Source organism: Fusarium coffeatum (genome assembly GCF_003316985.1).
Source record: "Fusarium coffeatum strain FIESC_28 chromosome Unknown BRIP53273_contig_147, whole genome shotgun sequence".
In the NCBI taxonomy this organism is placed as follows: Eukaryota; Fungi; Ascomycota; class Sordariomycetes; order Hypocreales; family Nectriaceae; genus Fusarium; species Fusarium coffeatum.
In genome coordinates, this window is record NW_022157940.1 from 18,274 (window position 1) to 37,356 (window position 19,083).

A 19,083-nucleotide genomic window follows, 5' to 3' on the forward strand; every position below is an offset into this window, starting at 1 on the left:
CTTCATCTTCATCTTTATCTTCATCTTCTTCCTCTTCCTCTTTTCTTTCCTGCATTGCATTGCATATAGACTCGATTCTGCTAGGAAGCTTCCTTGTTTCATCGAATCCTTAATTCATCAACACTATCTCGAAATGTCTGAAGCTCGCAGCCATTGGGGTTTGGCTTGTACCGACGGAGGAAAATTCTACATCTGCGAAGATGACGATACTCAGTTCGTAGGCTGTTGTCTCAACGACCCTTGCGGCAAGAACAACGGCACTTGTCCGGATGGCGATTTGCGCGCCACAACTTTCGAGCCTGATAATTACGATTCGCTTCCTGGACAAGACTGCGACAACTCTCAAGGCACTGACAACTTCTACACATGTGCCAGCACCAGTCCGCCTTTCTTCGGATGCTGCAGCCAAAATGCTTGTGGGTCGGGTTGTCCAAGGGACAGGCTGGTGCCCGCCAAGCTGTCGTCGATCGAGAAAAACCGACTGGACTTTCTTCAGCCCAGAGCTGCTTCAAGTTCAACCGCCTCTTCTACATCCGCGACGGCATCTAGTTCTTCTGCAGCTGATTCAAACGACGATAGCGGGTTGAGCACAGGAGCTACCGCTGGTATTGCCGTGGGCGCTGCGGTGGGAGGATTGTTGGTGTTGGGACTCTTGGCTTGGTTGTTCTGGTGGAAGCCCCGACAGAAGAAGAAGTATGAGCAGGCTCCTCAAACAGCCCCCGGCGTTTCTTCTCCTGGCCCAACAATGAGCGAGTACCCTCAATCACCCATGAGTGGCCCTATTCATCAAGGCACATTCCCTGCTCAGTCTCCCATGAGTGGTTACCAACGTAAGAAAGTCCCAAAAACGCATTGCTTGTTCAAGTACTCACCGATTTTAGAAACATACAGCGGATCACCCGGCCTTGTGGATCCTCGTCAAAGCGGCATGTCCTCGCCTGACCAGTTCCAAAAGTACTCGCCTCAGTTCTCTCAGAATGAGAGACCTCAGTCTTACGGCCAATTCTCAGACAACGGACACAGCCCTGGTGTGCCTCCTTACCAGCAACAATACCAACAGCCATACCAGCAACCGTACCAGCAGCAGTATCAACAACCACACATGGTTCCTGTTCAGGAGATGGATGGAACTGCAGTGGTTCGTTCGGAGATGGACGCTGGTACCGACCACAACGCGAGCCAGCAGCCGCAGGGCTTGAACATAACGAAATGAGACGAAGGCAATGATTTGTTTAAAGACGGATGCAAATCGGGATTGGGGAACTAATGCATGGTTTCAAAATATTGGTGTATAAAGTTTGTTCATTTCAAGGTGTTGGTCGGGCTGCAACGATCATAGAGGGCTCTACGTTGCGACATTCAATCATGAGCGTATTTGTTCTTGGATTGTTTTTCTATACCTATCTACGTATTTAGCTGGATAATTTATTGCGAGTGAAAAGGGTATATTTTAGGCTTACTTACCATATTTAAGAAAAAATGAAGCTCGGTTCTCAGTGCTATCTTAAGGTCATTCATACTATTAACCAACAATCGTCATCGCTAACTTGACCTGCTTGGTTCTTGTGTTACAGACTAAGATAAGTAGTACCTTGCCACAGAAAAAAGTAATGTGCAGATTATGACGAAAAGAATGTTGCACAAAGTGACACGAAAGACGATGGCATCTTGGAATGACGTTTCAGGTAGACTTTGAGGCTTTACAAAGCAGGCAGGGTGTAACATGAGAAGGCTGATGAGATTTGATCGAGATGATAGAAGTCCGAACCAAAACCTGGGGTTTCATAAATAATCAGTCATCTTTGGTGTGTTGTAGTCGGAGAAATGCTTCAGTTATTACTGTCGACACCCCAGAATTATGCATGACTAGCTATGTCATTCCGAGCTCCATACTGGTGCAGATCCAACCATACAGAAGCAAGCGCTGGACACCACTAAAATCCCCGCTTGACGATTGCCCAGACTTCAGGAACATGGAAATGGCCTTGTTTCCATGGAACATGACATAACCCGTCTGGAAGGTGGGAGGGACAAACGTCATGGCTTGATAGCGATGCTTCATCATGGGTATAAAGAAGGAATGTCTTTTGTTGAGGAGTGTTGATCAGAACCAATTTTTGAAAGCAACTCAAAGACTATCACTACATATCTTACAACACCTAAACTACCTACATTTTATCCCTCCAAGAACCGCAATAATGGACTCTGCTGGTAACCGATCCGTCATGTCAAACGACATGCAGGAGCTTCGCTCTGGAAAGGAGGAGATCTCCCACAAGATCCAGGGCCACAAGGCGAACCTGTCCAACCCCAGTATGTTTCCTCTACCCCAGATTATATCTATCATCACCTAACAGAAACCCTTAGACACAAGCGAGGCTAGCAAGGAGAACAGCAAGAAGGAGATCGAGGCTCTTGGAGGTGACGCCAGCCACTACGGCCAGGAGAGCGACCCTCGAAGCAAGAGCGCTGCCGACAACCTCGAGGGCAGCCGAGCTGCTTAAATGATTCGACCACATATTAATCTTATGATATCCATGGAATAATAATACTTGTTAAATTTATCTTTGAGCCTGCTACATGCCTTGTGACTGTTATCTATTGTGTTGTTGATGAACCATGGCTGATGACATAGCTTGTTATAGTTTATTGCTATCGATGATGCTATCCCCGGCTCCGGGTTCGGATCCGAATGTTCATGCGATGTAGCGGAGTCCCGGGTTGGAGTGAGCAAGGGTTCAAATGTATGTCCGTACGGCAGTTGCTGGTATGACTTTCTCTTCCTTCCAGTCCCTACTATCATCAGTCACACGCAGCAACTCGTCTGTTTACAATGTCCATCCATCACGCGCGCGCACAATGACAGCTTCAGCTCCTGTAAACACACGCTAGGCATCTCTCTTCCTCTTTTCATGGATTTAGGCTCAACAAAGTGACATTTCGCAAGCACTCACTGCATTCGCGATTCGCGTTTCATTGCTCAATGAAACGTGTGGTTGCAGTATTGAGCATAGCATATCGGCAAAGACGGATGATCGGCACAGAACATTAGGAAAAACAGAAGAGGTCTAACGAGTTCTGGCGATAGGGCACTTTAAGATGAGATTATTATGAGTTTTGTCCATCAAGTGACGGATGATCTGAGGATACTGTAGACTTTCTTTTGTCTGTCTCTTCTTCTGTCTTGCAGTTGAAGCATCTCCTCGGCAATAAAGGTCTCTCTACGGTTGAACCAATGGAATGGAAAGTGTCATGTCATGTCGTGTCATTAAATTGAAACTGGGTCTACTAGGAAAGAAAAGCCAGTGACAGATTCTGCAGATTATTCCCGGTTCATAACCGGATGATCTCGACGGAGCTGTCGATCCAGATAACAATTTGAAGCCGAGTCGAGTCGAGTCATTACCAGAAACAATTTCCCCATGAGAAGACCCGTAGAGATCCATGCCATGATTCGGATATATTATGGAGTAGATTAGTTACCTATACAATCAGATCGGGCTACCGGCAGTCAAGTCGAGGCCCTCCAAGCGGTCAAGTACAAAGAAGCTTGGCTTTCTTATACCATGTAGGCCAAGACGAGGAGACGAAGTCAAGACGAATTTACATGCAGAAAAAACAGTTGGAGATTGACTCTCGCCACAGTATTTTTCCATGTTCAATTACCGTGTATTACCAACTTATGTCTGTCTGTATATTTTGACTCCGGCCCTTTTAATTTTTTTTCAGCCGTTAGCAAGGCGAAAGCGGCCCGCAAGACCAGGATTCTCTTGGAGGGAGACAGACCAGGCTCAGGCTACCTACGGGATAAATCATTGTCACTATTTATTCTTTTTTTTTTCTTTCTTTATATACTCGAAAGCGCTTCATTTCTTAACTGTCTATCTCTCAGTGTTTCTCAGGTCTCGAAATGAAGGTCGTGGTTACAGGGGCGACCGGATTGGTCGGCAACGAAGTCGTCAAGCAATGTCTTGTTGACGTTCGCATTACAAAAGTCGTTATCCTTACTCGAAAGGCTGTCTCTATGGATATTGAAAGTCACCCAAAGGCGGATGTTATTATGGTTCAGGACTTTTCACGATATTCCGATGATCTTTTACGGAGAATCGAGGGTTCTTCAGCATGTTTATGGTACGTCTTCCTCAGTTCAATCTTTTAGATGGATGAGAGAGAGAAAAGAGAGAGAGGCTGACATGAAATAGGGTCATTGGAGCTCGTTCAGATCACTCCTCGCACATTGATAAAGCTTCACTTCACCACGTCAACGTTCAACTACCGCTATACGCCGCCAAAGTCATGAGCGAGCGCATCGCACCCAAAACTCCAGCAGGTCAAAAGTTCAACTTTGTCTTTGCCAGCAACAAGTCGAGATCATCAGCCTCTTCACTGCTCTCGCTCGGGGACCCGCGAAAGCCAAAGACCGAGGCCGAAAAGGGTCTATGCGAAATTGCAGACGCCAGCCCTGAAACGTTTAGCGCTTGGATCTTAAGACCCAGCGCCATCCTCACTTCCTCCTCCGATGCCGCGCCCAAGAAGAGGAGACTCGTTGGGGGAAGATCGAGTAATGGCGTTGAGGTTGCGCAAATGGCAAGGGCTTTTGTTAAGTTGGCATGCGAAGGCTACAGAGATCGCATCGTTGATACTGATGCGATATTGAAGATGATTACATAATATTTGGGCAGCAACTTGAGTTGAGGATCAAACGGAGTCAGGTTGATGTCTTTTTGGGAGAGAAACTGACTTGGAACTCGACTTTAAAATGGAGTATCCGTAATTATTGTGGATTTTGGCGGAGCAATTTGGGGGCGGCTCTTTTGGATGTAACCCAGAGTCGAGTTGAGTCGAGTCGAGTAAGAGTAATGATGCAGGCACATCAAGTCGAGTTCTTACCCTTTATTGTATCATTATTTACTTATTAAATCACGATATTAATGACGTTCCTATATAGCGTTGGATGTGGTTAACAATGGCAAAACTGGTATTGACTAGCAAACTCGATTCAATTAATTCAGTATAGGTAACAATAATAGCCCAAGGACTAGACTCCAGAAACGCTAGCATTTATACATTTTACATAGTAACGTAATCTAGCAACCTCTAACCATAGGGAATAACAAGATATCATCGTACTCTCTACCATCAGTTGCCCAAAAGAACGGCTGCTTTGTTCTTCAACGGGAAGGAATTCTCCCAGAAATGTGCCGTGACGAATATAGAGGAGCTCTTTTGTTTTGTTCTGTCTTTCTTGACTTCCGCACGCCGAAAAAGCTTCTCATGCTGGTTCGGATCTTGCATCGAATCATTGTTGCCAATGTTGATCTGGAGACGTGTCCATGGCGTCGTGGCTCACGCTCTTCTGTTCATCAGCGAGATCTCTCTCGTGGATATCGATCTGCATCGAAGATAGCCAAGGCTGGTCTGTGACAGAATTCGAGGGGACTGGGTTGTCAACCTCCATGCTATTGTCTGCCTCTTGTTGATCAATCTCCATCTTTTCCTCTGAACGGTCATTGTCCAGAGTAAGATCGCGCATCTGCTCGTCTGGAGACATCGACTCGGGCGTGGGCGCGGAGGATCTACGTGAGGATTCTTCTTCGTGACGTTCGAATATCGTTTCAAGGCGGCCTTTGCCTTCATCGACTGCAGCGGACTTTTGTGCTTCGAGTCGGGGCACAGTATATAGACTGAAGAGACTGGGGCGCCGTGGTGAAGGTGTTTGGTCGTGATCCGTCATCTTGAGCTATGGGCGGAAGGAGAAGTGGGAGAAAGGAAAAGATGACTGTCGAGGGGTAAAGGGGAAAGTGAGTAATCGGAAAGGCTGGGTGTATAGACGATTAGTTGTGCCAAAAGATGGTGGCTTTCTTCCTCTAGCCAATGTTTGAAGGGTTACCAGAGTGAATGTGTTGAAAGAATGAAGAAACGGTTGAGCTTATACTGCAAAGTTAGAAGAATCCAGGGGACCCGGCCAACCTTGGTTGATGTTGATAAACTTTGACAGACTTTGCATTCTGCATCAACAGAGCCCACGCACAGAGTCAGAATGACATATTGAATAATTCACAAATTTCCTTTCTAGAGCTTCGGAAGTTCTACCATATAACCATTTTCTAATGTGACAAAGGCAGCGATATCGTAGTAAGTCGACCAATATTAATGTCAAACAAATCCATACTGACACTCCAAGATAACTCTACAACATCGCAACTCCGATACTGCAATATTTAATCCACATCTACTTCTTTTAGCTACGTACGACATTCTATAAAGATCGAAGACATGAATCCTATGGAAGCCTTCTTCTATGGGATTGCAGGAGGTGCTTTCCATCCTACCTTCAACCGCATATCCGCCGACGAGTCACGCCAATATCCTGTGCCGACTCCTATCCCTTGGTTCACACCTCCTCCTCCCAAGGTCCATCACTGGAGAGGTGGATTCTCAGACTCTATCGACCAGGGGATCTTCATCGGCATGGTCGTAGGGAGTGTGGCTATTTGGTGCGGTCTAGCCCTCATCTGGTTCCGCATAAAGGATTCAGAACCCGACATCCAGCGCGTTTTACCACTTAAAGATGAAGAAGATGGGATTGGGACAGCATCTTCATCTCGGGAGATGCAACAGCTTATTAGAGAGCCTGTCGTTGCTTCATCTTCGGGTCTTAGAAGATCAGTGGAGGAGGCTTTTGCTATTTGTAGCGATGACGAGGATGAGGAGGATAGGGAACATGATTCATATTGGTAGAAGATACTATATAATGGTACGGCGATCTTTGCCTCAGGGTATCTCATGTGACCATTCTTTCGTCATCCATTTCGGACACATCCTCGTTAGGGTGCATATCGTGATACTTTTGTGCAGAGTTCAGGGGGCTTATTTCTGGCTTCATTGCGTTGTGCAACTCATCAATACAATCTTCCCAGGAAATTCAACATCCAGCCTACGGGCTTTTATCCACCATTCAAGAATTAATCGTCCCATTAACATTATGTGTGAAGTTTACTGCGTCGACTCCGATACGTCCAATTCCAGCCAGGGATTAAGTTATCGCCCACTGTCCATCAGGTCTATAAAGCCACTCACACATCTCAATTCTCCAGCACAACATCTATGTTCTTGCCGACCTCACACAAAATACTATTGACAGACACCTGCCTTTGATCAAACATCATTCAAACAACATCTCTTCACTGTCTCCCCATCACCTACCACAATGTACGGAACACCGCACTGGGCGCATAGTCCTCTTCAAGACGGCACCACCGTTCTCCTATCCTGTCTTTTGGCCATCGTTTCCGTCGTGGCTATTCTTGCTGTTGTCATTATCTCCATCTACTTCAAACAACGCATGCAGAAGAGCATCTACGACGAAGTCCTCACCGCAATCAAAGACGCCGGCTCGGCAGCGAATAACAAGAACACCGAAAAGGAATATGAGAATGACCAACCTGCTAAATCCTTTGCTTCTTACAATGGCACCACTGTTTAAGTGCGAAATCGGGGTATATATGGTTTGAGAGGGCTTTGATGCGAGAGTCTGAGTGGTGGGATTCATTGAGGGTTCATGATCTGTTGAGAAGGACGGCAAAAGATTCAACGAAACTTCTAGATTAAGAAGAGACGCCTGATATATCGAGAGGAAATGTGTGTCCCGGTTCACGTGAAGGAAATCATGAAGGGCAACTGGTTATCGGGTTATCTGGTTTTAACTTTGTATCTACAAGGACAGCACATCCGATCCTAAACCATATCACTGTTGCCATTACCATTACTTTACATTAAGGATAACGTTATCTTTATCCTTCAATTTGAACTCAATTCAATTTACCGAAACCCATTACCTTGTATACCAGCAATGCATGACCAATGCCCGTACGTCAGCTAGTCTCCTTTACACTCTCGTCTTATCTACTAACTATACTAGCACCACTCCCAGACGCAAAAATAATACAACACAAGAACCATCCTCCATTACAGTATGCATAATGCTGTTGATCTGGGCTGTGTTTCTGTTCCTGACACTCATTCGATTTACCGACTTGATAATCAACAGATTTCGACAAGCAATTGGAAGATGGAGACTTGACAGGCGCCTGTTAAATGATTCCGAACATATTGGGGAGCAGAGGCCTCTGGTGGTGAAGAAAGTTCCCAAGGAGGTCAGATTTTCTGATGAGAAGATTTTGATCCCTCCAGCCGGAGAGTTTGAGCCAACACAAAGATAGATATGGGATATAAAGTCAATTAAGGCTCTGCCTGCTATATAAAAATACTATTGCGATTCCCGCCGCGTCTTTGTCTAAAGAAATCATATGCAGCGCTGCTCAGTTGCTTGCCTTGAGAATCTCCATCGGCTTCGCAAAGCTCAACTCCTTCATCAAGTCCTTCCAGGCAGTCTCCTGCAGGGCTCTTCCATCTGACTGGTACATGATTACTGGGAACCTTCCGTTCTAGTTAGCATTTATTTATCATGGCTCGACTCGGTGTACTTACGGCTTGATGTTACCCTCGCCAACGAAACTCCCGTGACTCTCGGTGCCCTTGACAGCAGCAGCGTGAACATACGATCGCGCACCAGTAGCAACTGTCCTTCCAACAAGCGGCTTCGCAACAGCCATCCATATCTGCTCGATCTTGCTTCTGTGGCCGTCGCTTCCAAATTCTGTTCCTTTGCAGGCACCAGGGTTGGGGTAATTGACGATAACTTCGTCGGGCGAGACGTGCTGGGAGAGTTTGTCGACGAACATGATGAGAAGAAGCTTGGATATTTGGTAGGCGGCATTGCTGGAAAACTCGGCAGGTTCGTCGATTACGTCCCAAATTGAATCAGTACTTCCGGTCCATTTTGCCCAGTATGACATGTCTGAACCGACGATGCTCAAGTGTGCAGGGCCAGAAGTCCCGCGCTTTGTCTTGAGGACGGGAACGAGGAGGATTGCCAGCAGAGCTGTAGAGAGGTAGTTTATCTGAGAAGTCATCTCATGCTTGGACTCTTCTGATCGCTCAAACTGGGGTCTGCTCAGGCCAGCGTTGAGGATGGCAATATCCAGTCGTGGCAATGTCTCGCACCGCTTGACAAAGTCCTGAATGGACTTATAAGAAGCCATATCGACCAGTGAGACTTCTATCCTGGCGTTGGGAAACTCATCGCGGAGTTTCTTTGCTGCTGCATCGCCTCTGGCCTGGCTTCGCACAGCGATAATCAAGTGTGAGAGATTGAGAGCAAGAAGTTGACGAGCACACTCGAAGCCTAGACCAACGTTTGAGCCTGTGATGAGAGCTGTTTGACCTGCTAGGCTGACGTTTTTGGGGATCTTGGGGACGCCTTCAATGAATTGGCGAGAGAGGAATGCAAGGGGACTGGCCTCCCAAGAGGCATCGTGTTGGAGTCGAGCGGACATTGTGATGGGTCTAGATATGATGATGAAGTGTATTGGTCTATATTTCTATCTCTATGTGCGGCTCCTACATTGTTATATATCTTTCACCACCGGTCGAGGTGCGGACGAAATGACGGACCAAGCTCAATTTGAAGCTGAAGGATTGTGGATATGTATGTCATTGAGTTTGTGTCTTGGTGTAGTTCCTAGCGTTGGCTGTTTGGTCCGTCCGTCCGTTCGGAGGCCGAGACGGGCGAAGCAAGCCAATTGCTCTCAACAGTTAAGCAGATAGACTAGATTTTGATGTCCCAGGAGAAAAGTGCTTGAGATTAATAATTGAAAATTGATTCTACATACTCGACTATAATGGCATCTACTCAATCGATCATACTGGCAACTGATGATTGTTGCTTAGCCACACATTATAGATAGTCCTCTCGGACGAATTGGCTATCGGATCGGACCAACGCAAAGATTTATTCGATAGCCTAAATTTTAAGCATAATTATAATTGATGGAGACTCTGCCGGAAATAAATGAACAAGTTTATTCAGTGAATCATACTAATGTCAACTTTTGTCCATGAATGGTGATGTTGATATTGAAGCCTAGGGTAGGGTAAGTCGTACAATAGCATTGTCCGTTTCTTAGCTTGGCGGATTAATTGTCCAGATCTGTATGATCGAGCCACAAATATGCATCTCCTTTGAGATAACCGATACAACCGTACCCGTACCTGAAATCGAGAACAAATATTCACCTATAAATAAGCCCAAGATGCTGGTCAAAATCTCCGTTCTAGACCCGATCGAACCCGTCTTGGCAGGGAATGATACCCCTGGACCTTGCCATAATTCACTGAATCACCCTCTAAAGAGGTAGCCTGACCGTCAGCTTGCCCTTCTTTTCCCCTTTCAGGCCCATTGACAGAGCAGAGTCGCGAGTAAATTAAATTGCATGAGGCAACCTAACCAATACGCGCAGTGAATCATGGCGTGAGCTTGAATTGGGAAAATACATACATACATTCAACGCTCCCGTCATTTTAACTTAAACATAAAGATAAACTATTCTACTTTATTCCTGACCTGACCCTCTCTCCCCACGCTCGCTATTTCTCGGTTGTGTCGATCAACATGGGTTCCCTTCGATTTCTCCTATTCGCATCTGTCGCTGCTTTGGTTTCTTGTCGCGACGTCCCTGACAACATCAAGGCCTTCAAGGAGAGCATCATCAAACAGGGTTCCTGTAAAAATGCTCTCGCCAAGGGCTTCCACAGCGCTGATGGCGATGACGGTTGTGAGTACTCCAATCTCTCTCTACATTGCCTATTGCGACTAACCAAAACCACAGCCTATGTCTACTGTGGTGACCATCTAAAAGATTACAATGTCGTTTACCTTCAAGGTACCGAGGGAAAACTCGTCAACATGGACATCGACTGCGATGGCATCCAGGGAAGTTCAGCAGATGATGGACGCTGTGGCTCCTCAGGCGATACTCAGTCTGTTACCTCTTTCCAAGACAGCCTACAAACATACAGCACCAAGCATAAAGACCTTGATGCCAATATCCATCCTTACGTTGTGTTCGGAAACCTAGGCACCAAGAAGAACTGGCCAACCTTTGATGCACAAAAGCACGGCATCAAGCCTTTGAGTATTATCGCAGTCGTATGCGGCGAGAAAATGGTGAGCATTTACCTGACCTTGATATGGGTGAGATTGGATGCTGACTCTGACAGTTCTATGGTATCTGGGGCGATGAGAATGGCGATGACGGCGAAGAAGCCATGGTTGGAGAAGCCGCCATCTCACTAGCAACAGCCTGTTACGGCAAATCCATCAACGGAAACAATGGTCACGACGACGACGATGTTTTGTACATTGCGTTCCCTGGTAATGATGCCGTGCCAGGAGATGAAGGTGCCGACTGGAACGCCACCAGTTTTAAGGATTTTGAGTCAAGTCTTAGCAGCGTTGGGGATAAGCTGGTTGCGCGCATCAACGACACGGGCAATGACAACGGCACAGACAGCGGCGATGACAGCAAAGACGACGATAGTGGCGCGTCTCGCCTGTCAACATGGGGACTGGTAAGACTGCTTTGCCTTCTGGTGATAGAGACTTTGCTAACATCCTGAAAGGGATGCCTTGTTGTTTCAACAATGGCTGCCATGATGATCTAGGCGTTTTGTTCACGGTGATGGAGTGGGCGGAAAAGACACATCCAAGATATAGACACAACGTACTTCTTGTTAATAATTCTGGGCACTGGACTGCATGTTATATGAAGCGACCATAGACATATAGCATAATAGCATTGATCGACGTATTTTCATGCGAACCCTGGCCCAGGTACTCGGGGCCCCAAACGTGCGAGCGAGCCTTGACACAAGGCATGGGATATTTCATGCAGTAGACGAGATCGCCTATGTCTGACAAATGATCTGCAGCTTGGATAGGTAGATTCACTCAACGAGGGACGATCATTCAAAATATGAATATGTAATAGATAAGAAAGGAAGGAATGCTTTCCCGAACGCTATAATCTACTCGCTAACTATCTAACTGTCGCAATGCGGGCTTAAAGTGCTCACATTGCCATGGCAAAGCCCAATAAAGAACTGAAAAGACCAACCAAGGGCATGCTGAGAGCTTCTACTCCAGAGCCAGCACTGGCTGGTGCATGCTCCATCGTGGCCATACCAGTCGGCCGCGTCGCCTCAACTCTGACATTGTCTACCTCGCTGTCCTTTTCGGGAGTATAAGTGCGTTTATCAAAACCACAGGCCTTCATGATGATGTCCATGTCTAAGCGAGTTAGTTTTTGTAAAGCTTTTGTTTAATGGGACCAAGACTCACTGTTTTGCTTGTGTCCATCCACGACGATGCAGTCTTGACACAGGGCTGCCACTTTGGCTACATCGAAGCTCTTGTTCAGACAGACACATTCTCTCTCCGGGTCACCCTCAGGTGGGGCGTGTGTCTGCAAAGCACTTCCTCCCCAAGAACCACTCGTTGTTTGCGATCTCTCTTTGGAAGCTGACACGGTAGTCTGAGTCGCTGTTGTTGTTTCCATAAGCATTGAAGCCATTGTGGTACGCTTCTTGGTCGAAAGTAACGTCGACGTTTCATCAACAGCACTTGTAGTCTCCTCCGTAGTCGAGGTCGATATGGATGTAGTGGTGCTCTCTTCAGGCATGAACTCGGGCGGAAACGATGTTGGCGCAGCTCTGATAATCGAAAAGCTCCTCTTGTCCAACGCAGGAGGTTCCACGGCCAGCTTAGGAACCCACTCCGAGTCTACTTGCCGCTTCGACATACGTTGTCCATGGATATCACACTTTGATGTCAACTCGACGATTGGGCCGCAGATGGTCACACACATCAAGGGGATGTCATCCACTGGTAGTACGTCTGCGGCGACGACAGACAAGAGGCCATAGATTGCGGCCTGTCTGGCCCACGACAATCTCATCTCGACGGCTATGACCCTCAAGGGCGCTTAGGATGATCTCTAAGATAGGAACGCAGGTCAACAATGGTGGCCCGGACTGTAGGCCTCGCAAGACAGGGCGAGACGAGTCGAGTCGAGTTGTTTCCCGCAACTCGATAATAAACGGTGATATAAGCGAAAGAAAATATCCTCGTGGCAAGCACAAGGATAGGATAAGAAACGAAAGGAAAGTGATACAGTTATGGTAAAAGAGTGTATAAGAAGAGACGAATGTGCTACCCGTTCAACAGGCAGTGAAGGAACGACAAAGGATGTGCAAGAAGACCGGAGTACAAGAACATCTTGGGGGGACCGTGAGCCATGGCCACGGTAACTGAAAGTCCCCTAACTTAGGACCTAAGCTGAGTTGGTGAAACGCGGGTTCCCACAGGTTCCTGGGACGAGCGTAGTGTCCTGTGTCAAGTCGCGTGGAAAGAGTTCAATGTGACGTTGTGACAAGCCATTTTGGTCAAGGGTCAAGAAAATCGAGAACGTTCTAGCAGGGGGATATGACAGTTAGGCTCGAGAAACAAGTCAATCGGGGAGGTATTCCGGTCATGGCTTGTTACAATATTCGTTGAGAGCTGAGACGGCTGGTCCATCATCTGAAACAGAGTGATTGAACTTGTCGTCTCAGGATCAACGCGGCACGAGGAAAGGTGGAGGATTAGTCATGAAACAACTTAACACAAGAATAGATAAAGAGAAGCTTTCGCTACTTTCGCAGATTAAACGGAAACACCATCAGATAGGTAGTTATCAATCAATGTCTTGACATACATATACAAACATGATATCACCAACAAGGAACATATTGTAACAGAAAATTTGCTCTTGCATTTTCAACGGCTCCAAATCTAAATCTATATCCGGTAAACATCTTTCACCAATTCACGCCGTGAATGTAAATTGCACCCCCACCCTAACCATTGCATATACTGTATCTTCCTCGGCGTGTCTCATCAACCACGTCCATATGTCATTTCATGCTTATTAAAAACGGTATAATCTTAGCCAACAGTCGACGAATTCATACACAGAAGAAATCTAAAAGGTCGGCCGTTGCAAAATGAGCCTCAAATCCAGACAAGACATCTAGAATTGGTGCTGGCGACCGACACTCTCGACGCGGACGCCCAGCTTGACCATCTCCCGAGAGTCGATGACACCACGGCCATCAAACACCCAGCGAGGCTTGGCCATGCTCTCGGAGATGCGGACCCAGTCAACACGCTCCTTGGGCTTGTACTCCTCTGAGCTTCCCATACCAGTAGCGAAGCCGCTCTCCTTGCTCTCACGCTCCTGAATGCAGTCAGGGCAGTCGTCCTCGCAGTTAGGCTCAACGTTGAAGCGATCAAGAGGATCCTCGGAGGAGATATCGGGACGCTGGACGAGGTGCTTGTGGAGAGCGAGGAGCTCGTTGGGGCTGCCACCCTCCTGGAAGGGACGGGGGTCAGACTTGGGGTTGGGCTTGCGGCCAATGGTCTTGGGCTGGACAGCAGGTTGAGGAGCAGGAGGGGGAGGAGGTTGGTTTCGGAACTCGTCGAACTCAGTGGCGATGATGATAGCGGTACTCTTCTCGCAGGCGTCGTAGGCGTTGCCGTGGACGGTGATGTTGTGGCCATCAGCAAGGGGACCAAGGAGCTCCTTGATCTCAGCCTTGATAACCAGAGGGTTACAGCAGGGGTCGAAGACGGCAATCTCGCGGGGACGTTCCTCAAGGAGGGTCTTGATCATCTCAAGAGCGGGAGCCTCACGAGTGTCGGAGGTGTTCTTCTTGAAGGCAAAGCCGAGAATAGTGACCTTCTTGCCAACAAGGGTGTTGTTGAGGCACTTGATGACACGGTTGGAGAAACGGTCACGGGCGTACTCGTTCATCTTGACAACCTGACGCCAGTACTCGGCGACCTCAGGAAGACCCATGGTCTCGGCGAGGTAGACGAGGTTAAGAACATCCTTCTTGAAGCAGCTGCCACCGAAACCGATACCGGCCATCAAGAACTTGTTACCGATACGGGGGTCAACACCAACAGCCTTGGCGACCTCATCGACATCAGCACCAGTCTGCTCGCAGACAGCAGAGATGGAGTTGATGGAGGAGATACGCTGGGCAAGCATGGAGTTGGCAACGAGCTTGGCAAGCTCGGAAGACCAGACGTTGGTGGTCAGGATACGCTCGCGAGGAATCCAAGAGTTGTAAACCTTGACGAGAGCCTCAGCAGCTCGCTTACCGGAGGGGGTAGGAGCGGAACCGATCAGGATACGGTCAGGGTAGAGGAGATCGTTGACGGCGGTACCGGCAGCCAAGAACTCGGGGTTGGAGAGAATCTCGAAGTGAACGCCAGGGCGGTGCATGTTGAGCTAGAAACCTAGTTAGCATCTTGTCCGCTTGATTTCGTTCGCTATATGAGTGTGTACTTACAGTATCAGCGACGAGCTGAGCAGTTCGGCAAGGAACGGTAGACTTCTCAACAATGATAGCACCCTCACGAGCGTACTGAGCGACAACGCCAGTAACAGCCTCGAAAGCGGTCATATCAGTGGCGCTGCCGGCACCAACACCACGGTACTTTGTGGGAGTGTTGACGGCAACAAGAACGATATCAGCCTCGCTGATGTGCTTGGCGACGTCGGTAGAGAAGAAGAGGTTAGGCTTGCGCTCATTAATGGTAATCTCGCCCTCCTCGGCGGAGGAACCCTCGCTGTCGGTGGTAGGCTCGTTAGAGACCTTGGAAGGTCGGCCACCATCACGGGCAATTCGGATGATATCGTGCAGACCAGGCTCGTAGATAGGAGGGTGGCGGGAGTTCCAACGTCGGATACGGTTGGTGTCTCGGTCGACAACGGTGACCTGGATGTTGGGGTTCTGGAAAGCAACGACAGCGGCAGTAGGGCCACCTGCAAGCAATTTGTCAGTCTAATTCAACCCAATTCACTTGCACGAGCGGTGTATGGTTGCCGGGAGCTAGATAAGCACGCAATCATGGTATTGAGCGCATTATCTCAACTCTCACGAACTTGACAAACGAGTGGACTGTTGCCCCGCGAGGGGTTGTCGAGGAGAGTTTCATGCGACTTACCGACATAACCAGCACCAACACAGCAGATGCGGCGGACCTCAATGGGTGCCTCCTGAGTACCGTTTGAAGACATGATGATTAGAAGTAGTATGAAAGGGTATTACAGACAAGGCAAAGGACAAGCTGTAGAAGAAAGATGATCGCAAACGAGGTCACAAATCGACACACGTAAAATGCTAGCGAGTGTGAGGGTCGGGGAGAGTGGGAGGGAATGGAGAGATTTATAAAGGAGGTGGAAGGGAAGCAAAGGCAAGGCGCAGATGCAAGGGAGGCTAGAAAAGATATTCCCACCCGACTTCATTCAACGTTGCAGCTAAGCTAATAAAAAAGGGGGGCACTATCGCTGGTTGTCTGTCTCTGGGGGAGGGACGGGAGGGAGAAGACAAGGCAATGGCAAGGCCGGTGGAGGGGCAGCCGCTGAAGCCACGCAACGATTGGGGACGGGTCTGCCCAGAAGAAATTAAGGCGGTGAGATATTCCCATTAGTTTCTGCCCGCCAAGGGATGGATGAATACAGTACTGTACAGTAGCGCGGCATGTACTAAGGTTGACTTTCCATGATTTGAGTCCGTCTTTCCAATGAATGAAGGCCCTTGCCCGACTTGGATGGAGGGGCAGGGATGGATCTTCAGGGATCTAGGGGCACATTGCAGTACCTATCAGCGGAGGGGGAGGCTCGATGCAGGTACCGAGACCACCACAACCCGCTGGAAAGGGTACTTTTGAAGGGTTCAAGGGCCTGGAATTGCTGCAGGTCTAGGAATTGGACTGAGGATAAATCAGTCAACAAGACTGTACCTAGGTACAGTGTTGAGGCACGGTAAGATCCAACCTAACCTAATGCTCTGCAGTCTGCAAGGCTGCGCAAGCCCCTCCACTCCCGCGCAAACCAGGTCCCTCCTATGGAAGTACTACCCCCCACATGCCTCGTGCGACTAAGCTAAGGGTATGTATGTCGTGGTAAAAACAGTTATTCTGTAACGAGCCAACGGGTATCCGTATCTAGGTACTAATTTCTCAGATCAACTACTAATGTTTGCACATATCAAGTTGACTGATGAGGACTCGTCAGCTCGACATCAGCTCAAACAATCCAATGGATCCAATATGAGGTTATTTCTTGAGTGGATACGGTAGACAAAGTCAAGGAAGATTTAATTACCACCAAACTTGTCTACAGCCAATATTCCTGAATCTATCGGTAGTCCAATTGCTCTGACAAGGAAGGAACGGGTAAGGCCCACACCCCGGTCATGCACTGTCCAGCGCACTGTCCATCACATCACTCAAGGGAAGGAACAGAAGAGAAGGGATGTAATTGAAAGCAACATTCATTGGACTCTTCCATCCCCTGTAACCAAGGGAACAGTCTAACCTCGAGCTGTTTCCTACGAAGAAACGATCCCGCCATCGATTCACGATTGCAGGGTGCACAGGGCAATGCTGTCATTGCAGCAATTCCCATCACCCATCACCCACAACCCACTACCTACCTGCATACAACATAGACAGACATTCAGCCTCGCATGCTGACCGACTTTAAGAGAACTTGGTGTGCTCGTGAAATCAGAACACGAGATACCGATACCCAGGTGCAGAGTTTTCAGCGGCATGCCCCCTCCGTACATCGCATGACAGCTGCGTCCTTCACTGGGTATTCTCATTCCTGCGAGGCTGACATGATTTGTAGATCAACAAGTTAAATTTGAGGTCGCCGAGATTTCGACCAACAGATGGGCAGGGGGTCCGTTCTCTGCTGTAACGAGCTGTTACAGTGAATACGTAGTCACAACTTGGCCACTGCGTGGCATGGTATGCAAAGGTGATGATTATGATGCGACTAATAACGGAATACAATCGAGACGGTGAAGGCATTTGCTACCTGCATGTCTTTTACAGGTACGTATCAGGGATGAAGTTATTCAAGACATCCGATGGCTGGAAAGATTTCTGACTGGCACGCTAGAGAGGCATTAACGCAAACCCATGGTCAGTGTCTCGGAAGCGGAGACAACTCGATTATCAAGCGAAAGAGTCTTACGACCCCAACAACTTGCCTATCATCCAACAGCAACTAATTAACCACGATAGCGGCGAACCACCAGAACGAGTGAGTGGCCGTAGCGATTAACGCGATACCGGCTGGGCCGATGGAGTATGGAGTTTAGCGCAGGGGTAACTTGAGTACTTTCCGATGCCCGTCATTCTGTGGAAAACGGAGTCCAGCCGAACCAGAAAAGAGAACAAGACACTGTGCCACTCGGCCGACTCCGCCCCTACATATCCGTACAACGTAGCAAATGCTTACTGATGAGAAGAACAAAAATAGAGTCATGAAGTCAGCCACTGACATTCTTTCGACACTTCTTGCAAATGCTTTGACCCAGGAGGTGTAAGGCAATACTCAATTGGCATTAGATTACAACTTCCTGAGATCCTCTCGCGATCGTGGTCGATAAAGACGGGTCGCCAACGAATGGTTAATTACAATAATCGTGGCCTTCGCAACTGACTACGGTCTCAAATAATGAGCTTCCCTTTTCAGAATACCCATATACGAGAAACAGAAGTAATCTAGGCTCCAAATGACCAGCAGCGAGATTACTCTGGGTACCGCCAAGACCTGGTTGTTTGCTCTTCTTCCAATTCAATAAGCATCCGTTCTAATAATGAGGCTAATATCCAGCCTCTCTGCACTGGCCTAAACAATTGATATCGCGGCTGAGCGCTACTTCGGTAACCGACTACCCTAGTGACGGTTCTAGAGATTTTGGGGTAGCATGAGTTTGCCAGTGATGGAGCCAGAGCAATACTCAAGATAAGAAGTACGCCATGCCACTTGCTATTAAGCATAAGCGTTTGAGTTCGTGTTAGTTGGTCTTTCAGCACAGCGCCCTTGCCCTGTTTGTACACATCGTACTTGAGCCTCCAATTGTCACGGTGTGGGCATGTTGTAAAGCTAATAGCACAGACCCTTGCAAGTAATTAATCCCACTCCATCTAGCTCTAACCGGGTGTCATGATGCCAGGGGACCAGCTGCGTCATGAGTTTTTGTTCGCATGGGGCATGCGAGCCAAGACGGGAACATGATGGGGTCTTAGACGGAGGCCACAAGCCGCAGCTGTTG

The 19,083-nt window shown here is 48.0% G+C and overlaps 10 protein-coding genes across 10 annotated transcripts; 6 read left to right on the forward strand and 4 right to left on the reverse strand.

Moving 5' to 3' along the window:
* Positions 1–133: 133 nt before the first annotated feature.
* FIESC28_06860 (uncharacterized protein) lies at positions 134–1,213 on the forward strand (the record flags this gene model as incomplete). Its single annotated transcript, XM_031161002.1, has 1 exon — positions 134–1,213. The coding sequence occupies one exon, from the start codon at positions 134–136 to the stop codon at positions 1,211–1,213; it is 1,080 nt and encodes a 359-aa protein (XP_031014912.1).
* A 985-nt stretch (positions 1,214–2,198) lies between these two features.
* Positions 2,199–2,504, forward strand: FIESC28_06861 (uncharacterized protein; the record flags this gene model as incomplete). The annotated part of the gene is made up of 2 exons (XM_031161003.1): positions 2,199–2,313; positions 2,368–2,504. 2 exons carry the CDS (start codon positions 2,199–2,201, stop codon positions 2,502–2,504), a joined length of 252 nt encoding a protein of 83 aa, XP_031014913.1.
* A 1,406-nt stretch (positions 2,505–3,910) lies between these two features.
* FIESC28_06862 (uncharacterized protein) lies at positions 3,911–4,671 on the forward strand (the record flags this gene model as incomplete). Its single annotated transcript, XM_031161004.1, has 2 exons — positions 3,911–4,131; positions 4,203–4,671. 2 exons carry the CDS (start codon positions 3,911–3,913, stop codon positions 4,669–4,671), a joined length of 690 nt encoding a protein of 229 aa, XP_031014914.1.
* A 628-nt stretch (positions 4,672–5,299) lies between these two features.
* FIESC28_06863 (uncharacterized protein) lies at positions 5,300–5,734 on the reverse strand (the record flags this gene model as incomplete). Its single annotated transcript, XM_031161005.1, has 1 exon — positions 5,300–5,734. The coding sequence occupies one exon, from the start codon at positions 5,732–5,734 to the stop codon at positions 5,300–5,302; it is 435 nt and encodes a 144-aa protein (XP_031014915.1).
* A 542-nt stretch (positions 5,735–6,276) lies between these two features.
* On the forward strand, positions 6,277–6,741 carry FIESC28_06864 (uncharacterized protein; the record flags this gene model as incomplete). Its single annotated transcript, XM_031161006.1, has 1 exon — positions 6,277–6,741. One exon carries the CDS (start codon positions 6,277–6,279, stop codon positions 6,739–6,741), a length of 465 nt encoding a protein of 154 aa, XP_031014916.1.
* Positions 6,742–7,210: 469 nt separating this feature from the next.
* Positions 7,211–7,486, forward strand: FIESC28_06865 (uncharacterized protein; the record flags this gene model as incomplete). The annotated part of the gene is made up of 1 exon (XM_031161007.1): positions 7,211–7,486. One exon carries the CDS (start codon positions 7,211–7,213, stop codon positions 7,484–7,486), a length of 276 nt encoding a protein of 91 aa, XP_031014917.1.
* Positions 7,487–8,321: 835 nt separating this feature from the next.
* FIESC28_06866 (uncharacterized protein) lies at positions 8,322–9,398 on the reverse strand (the record flags this gene model as incomplete). Its single annotated transcript, XM_031161008.1, has 2 exons — positions 8,322–8,439; positions 8,491–9,398. 2 exons carry the CDS (start codon positions 9,396–9,398, stop codon positions 8,322–8,324), a joined length of 1,026 nt encoding a protein of 341 aa, XP_031014918.1.
* Positions 9,399–10,513: 1,115 nt separating this feature from the next.
* Positions 10,514–11,565, forward strand: FIESC28_06867 (uncharacterized protein; the record flags this gene model as incomplete). Its single annotated transcript, XM_031161009.1, has 4 exons — positions 10,514–10,676; positions 10,731–11,068; positions 11,122–11,472; positions 11,524–11,565. 4 exons carry the CDS (start codon positions 10,514–10,516, stop codon positions 11,563–11,565), a joined length of 894 nt encoding a protein of 297 aa, XP_031014919.1.
* Positions 11,566–11,972: 407 nt separating this feature from the next.
* Positions 11,973–12,857, reverse strand: FIESC28_06868 (uncharacterized protein; the record flags this gene model as incomplete). The annotated part of the gene is made up of 2 exons (XM_031161010.1): positions 11,973–12,190; positions 12,242–12,857. 2 exons carry the CDS (start codon positions 12,855–12,857, stop codon positions 11,973–11,975), a joined length of 834 nt encoding a protein of 277 aa, XP_031014920.1.
* A 1,113-nt stretch (positions 12,858–13,970) lies between these two features.
* Positions 13,971–16,028, reverse strand: FIESC28_06869 (uncharacterized protein; the record flags this gene model as incomplete). Its single annotated transcript, XM_031161011.1, has 3 exons — positions 13,971–15,236; positions 15,298–15,773; positions 15,956–16,028. 3 exons carry the CDS (start codon positions 16,026–16,028, stop codon positions 13,971–13,973), a joined length of 1,815 nt encoding a protein of 604 aa, XP_031014921.1.
* Positions 16,029–19,083: the final 3,055 nt, after the last annotated feature.